The sequence below is a fragment of the Cajanus cajan genome, chromosome 4 (genome assembly GCF_000230855.2).
Source record: "Cajanus cajan strain Asha chromosome 4, NIPB_CcT2T_4, whole genome shotgun sequence".
Lineage (NCBI taxonomy): Eukaryota > Viridiplantae > Streptophyta > Magnoliopsida > Fabales > Fabaceae > Cajanus > Cajanus cajan.
The window spans coordinates 30,947,246-30,952,586 of NC_138520.1; the positions used below are offsets into that span (position 1 = coordinate 30,947,246).

The following is a 5,341-nucleotide window of genomic DNA, read 5'->3' on the forward strand; positions in this document are numbered from 1 at the left end:
ACCTTGGCATTCGCGACGATGGTTGGACTCTTTTTAAGTTTTGAAAAGTGGTGGATTGTTAGAACGACTTATTCTCAAACTGAGACCTCGTCGAACTAACAATTTTATTAAATGATTCACCAATCCATGTTAATCCCAAGCGGGACCCTCCATGGACTAGTGGTTTTCGCAAAAAGAAGGGTTCTTGGAGTCGCCACCAATGTTTTACTCAAAACATTGGAAAAAGGGATAAGGCAATTGATTTCATAAATCAACCTTGGTCATTACAACCAGAGTCGGGTAAGGGAGTCGGTTACGTGCGGGGAAGGTGTTAGCACCCCACAACGCCCCTTTCGGGTTCCCTATGACGGATTATTTCATAAATAACAGTGTAAAATTACTAAATTACCCCTATTTATTATAAACGGCTATGAATAAGATATCTACATGATGAATAAATTAAACATGCGATGCAACAATCAGAAAGCAGTAAAAGGAAGGATTTTGAAGAAGAAACCTTTGAAGCGTGCTTTTATATATTCAAATGTTAGGAGGCTTTTTGGCGCTCCCTCCCACTACACGCTCGCTCGCTCCTTCCCTAAAAATTAATCTTTACTATGGAAATCAAAAAGATTTCCCTTCGACTAATTCGAATTCTCAAGCTAAATGCTCAGAACTCAAGAACTTCGTCGGATCGGCTCTCGGAGAGAATTCTAGGGCAGAACACTGCTCAAAATCCCCAGAATACTCAAGAAGAGAGTCCAAGAAGTGTGGAAAAGTGTGGAATGACGTCCAAATGACGTCCTATATATAGGAGTGAGGCGCAGTACGGCCTCTGACATCAATACGGCCCGTACTGAAGATTTGAACTACAGTACGGCCGTATTGAATTCAGTACGGCCGTACTGAAGTTTCAAAAACTTCAGTACGGCCGTATTGGTTTGAGTACGGCCGTACTGAAGTTCAAAAACTTCAGTATGGTCGTATTGGGTTCAGTACGGCCGTATTGTAGTTCAAATTGTTCAGTACGGCCGTACTGAACTTCTAGGAGGCCGTATTGGGCTTCAATCCTTCCACATCTTTATTTTAAGCTACTCTAAGACTTCTAAACCTACGAATAATCATCCTAGGGTCTTCCAGGGTCTTCCAGGAGTCCTTCCGGCTGACTTTCCTTTGGTCTTCGAGAGTCTTCGAGTCTTATTTCCGACCCGGACAATTTTAGGGGTCTACAGCTGCCCCCCTTTACTTAGTCAAACGGCTTTTTGGTGTACCGGTTGACAAGTAAAGGAGTTGACCCAATTGTTCGGGGAGTAGGCCATCCTTCTGACTTGTAGTGTCTTCCGGTGGAAAATTGTTGAGTAGCCTCTCCAGGTTGAGTATTAGTCGTCGCCTCTCCAGGCTCATGCATACCTCCGTGTTTGTGACGACGGGGTAGCGTGAGTACTGCCTCTCCAGGCTTAGACAGGGAGTCTCATTTTGGCGCTCTCCAAATACATACTCCCGTGTCAAGAAAGTCTTGAAGTCTCTCCACCTGCTGGCAAGGGCAGATAACATCTTCCTCCTCATGCCCTCAGTGTTGGGAATGTCAAAATTTTGCTATGAAAATAACAACAAATAATAAATAATGTATTTAAGTTATATAATATTGAAAGGATGTGAAAGTATATACCTGAATATCCTGCCACATGAGGTTCTTGTCAACCTCCTGAACGTCATCCCATGATGGAATGATAATAGAAACATGTCGTCGAGCTAGGACTCCCAAATAGCTCTTAAACTTGGCAGCATTTGGGCCTGATGCCTTGCCAGAACGAGGATCCACCTCAACCGGTGTCCTCTCCTTGGCAATGCGCCCAGCTGTCAACCCAGACAATCGAGTGACAGATCTACCTTCCCTCCTTCCACTGCCAGACCCAGAATCCTCCATAATCTTGAAAAAATTAAACTCTCATTATTAAAACATTGAATTAATTGAATAGACAAATAAAGTAAAAAAGATAATAACAATATAGCAACAAAATAACTAATAAAAAAACAAATAATACATAAACAGAAACCTATTAGGTTGGAATGTTTTCCCATATTCCTTCATCATGATCACTTCGAATAGCATGTATTTCATCCACTTCATTGTCCGCAATAGGACCAAATGATCTGCTTGAAAAAGACGGTGTCTCATGCATATCTAGAGACTCATCTTCGTGATGGTTCTTCCTTCGAGGACCACTGACCATTTCTCATTACATGGATCCTTTACATAAAAAATTTGTCTTGCTTGATATGCCATAATAAAAGGTTCATCCTTATAGCCGACCTTATTCAAATCAACCAAAGTAAACCCTAAATCATCTGTCCGCACACCTGTATTGCCATCAACCCATTTACACTTGAACGCAGGCACTCTAAACGTAACATAATCAATTTCCCATATGTCTTCTATGACTCCGAAATAACTCATGGATGCTGTAATGGGATTTTTATCTTTTGAACTAGCAAAGTGCACAGCCTCAGCCTGAATTGTAACCCCACTATTTTGTACTCTACTTTTGTCATCTTCTGTTTTTGTATAGAAACAATATTTGTTAATGTCATACCCACCAAATGTAATGACATCATTGTTAGGCCCACGCGCGAGTCTCAAAAGTGTATCAGAAGCATTAACCTCACCATAAACCTTTTTCTTAAACCAAGCTAAAAAACTCTTGTTATGTTCATTCAATACCTATTTCTCAGTCATCCGAGGGTGTGCTATCTTGATTTCATCTACGTATTCTGATATGTAAGGAATTACTTCATCAGTGTTGTTCAATATGTACAAATGTGCTTGGTCAACTTCTGTTCGACTCACATTTCTAATCTTTAAACTTCGACTACCCTTACCAAATTGTTTCCCATCATGTCGAGTCTTGGGAATTCCTATTGGTTCTGATTTCGACATGTACCCTGAACAAAACTCAATGGCTTCTTCTGCAATGTACCTCTCCACAATAGAGGCTTCTGGGCGGTATTGATTCTTGACATATCCTTTTAAGATCTTCATATATCTCTCAACAGGGTACATCCATCTAAGATAAACCGGGCCACACAATCGAATCTCCCTAACCAAATGAACTATCAAATGCACCATGATATCAAAAAATGAAGGTGGAAAATACATTTCCAATTGACACAAGATTGTGATTGCTTCATTTTCTAACTCATCTAACTTTATAAGGTCAATTACTTTGTTGCAAATGGCATTGAAGAATAAACACAATCGAGTAATAGCAACTCTAACAGAAGATGGTAAAATGTTACGAATAGCCACAGGCAAAAGTTGTTGCATTAACACATGACAATCGTGAGACTTTAAACCAATCAACTTCAAATCTTGCATAGACACCAGACTCTTAACATTTGAGGAGTACCCTTGTGGAACTTTCACACTGCTTAAGCACTCACAAAAGCTTTTTTTTTCTTTCTTTGATAGAGTATGACAAGCTGGAGGCAAGTAAGTGCGTCTTCCAATAGACTGAGGATGCAACTCATAACGTATACCCATGTCCACCAAATCTTGTCGTGCTTTCACTCCATCTTTAGTCTTTCCTTTGATGTTTAGCAATGTCCCAATTACACTATCACAAACATTTTTCTCTACATGCATCACATCTATGCAGTGTCTAACATCTAACTTGCACCAGTAAGGAAGATTAAAGAATATTGATCGTTTCTTCCAGATATTTCTCTCAGTTGACTTCTTTTGCGTCTTTCCGAACACAATGTTAATGTTCTTCACCCGTTGATATACTTCTTCACCATTGCGCGGTGTCAAGGCAATTTCATCCTCTTGACTTCCATTGAATGCTTTCTTCAATCTACGGTATGGATGACTACGAACAAGAAACTTACGATGCCTAGTGTACACAGTCTTTTGCCCATGTTTCAATTGGGTATAACTTGTGTTTTCTTCACATATAGGACATGCATAATGACCCTTTACACTATACCCACTCAGGTTACCATATGCTGGAAAATCATTTATTATGCAAAATAACATTGCACGCATGGTAAATTTTTCTTCACGATATGCATCAAACACCTCCACTCCTGTGTCCCATAACATTTTCAAGTCATCAATCAATGGACTAAGATACACATCTATGTCATTTCCTGGTTGTCGGGGACCTGATATCATCATAGACAACATAATATATTTTCTCTTCATGCATAGCCAAGGAGGAAAATTATAAATGACCAACAAAACTGGCCATGAAATGTGTTTACTACTTAAGTTCCCATAAGGATTCATGCCATCTATAGCTAAACCAATTCTCAAGTTTCTTGACTCTGCACCAAATTCTGGAAATGTTTCATCAATCCTCTTCCATTGCGGAGAATCAGCTGGATGTCGAAGAAAGTTGTCACATTTTCTACCATTTTCATGCCATGTGAGGTTTTTTGCATCTTCTTTAATGGCAAACAATCTTTTAAACCTAGGTATTATTGGCAAATACCATAAGACCTTAGCAGGGGGACCCTCTATTTCTTCCTCACCATTACTTCCATCAGTTTTCTTTTTGAACCGCGACAATCCACATGTGGGACACACTTTCTGTAACATTGTAAAAAAAAAAAAAAAAAAAAAGGCTGATTCAGTAAGCCAGAACGGGCCGTTCTAGGAAGGAGAACGGGCCGTTCCGGAGGGAGAATGGGCCGTTCCGGAGGGAGAACGGGCTGTTCCTGAGGGAGAACGGGCCGTTCCGGATGAGTCCTGGAACGGTCCGTTCTGTTTTCAGAACGGGCCGTTCTGGGCGTGGATTTTGTGCGTGATCTGGGAGTTCAGTACGGGCCGTTCCGGTATCGGTACGGGCCGTTCTGGCCACTCCGGATTGCCTATAAATAGGGGTGAGGGGGGGCCGTGAGGAGTTCTGGTTCTAGAGAGAAGTTTTAGAGAGAAGGTCTCTGGGTTAGTGAGCTCCTTTCTCTCCCAAATTTCTCTGTTTAACTCCTTTTCTCCTCTAGATCAATAACTCCTTCTGTCTTTTCTTGAAATTCAGATTAGAAAGCTTGTTTTGGGAGGATTGAAGTTTCGAGTTGAGCCTCGAGGGGAAATTCTACTTTTGTTCAGTCTTTGGCTATCTGAGCCAATCTTCAGGTAAGGGAAGCTAGATTGTTTGCATGTGGTTGAATTTGTTAGTTTGGATGAGAGTTTTGAACTCTCTGAATAGTTTTAGGCCGGGCGCAGGTTGAGCGTGTCAGGCGTGGAAGAGCTTAGAGCTCTTGGGTTGGTGTTAGGCCAGGCGCGAGTTGACGGCACTGTGCTTGAATATATTTATGAATGAATTGATGCTTATGCATGTTTAAAGTTGAAGTTTTAGATCAT

The 5,341-nt window shown here is 40.9% G+C and overlaps 1 protein-coding gene across 1 annotated transcript; it reads right to left on the minus strand.

Moving 5' to 3' along the window:
* Nucleotides 1–1,449: 1,449 nt before the first annotated feature.
* Nucleotides 1,450–4,844, minus strand: LOC145956774 (uncharacterized). Its single transcript, XM_083072450.1, has 2 exons — nucleotides 1,649–4,844; nucleotides 1,450–1,575 (listed from the first exon to the last, which is right to left on the minus strand). The coding sequence occupies exon 1, from the start codon at nucleotides 4,577–4,579 to the stop codon at nucleotides 2,702–2,704; it is 1,878 nt and encodes a 625-aa protein (XP_082928576.1). The 5' UTR covers nucleotides 4,580–4,844; the 3' UTR covers nucleotides 1,450–1,575; nucleotides 1,649–2,701.
* Nucleotides 4,845–5,341: the final 497 nt, after the last annotated feature.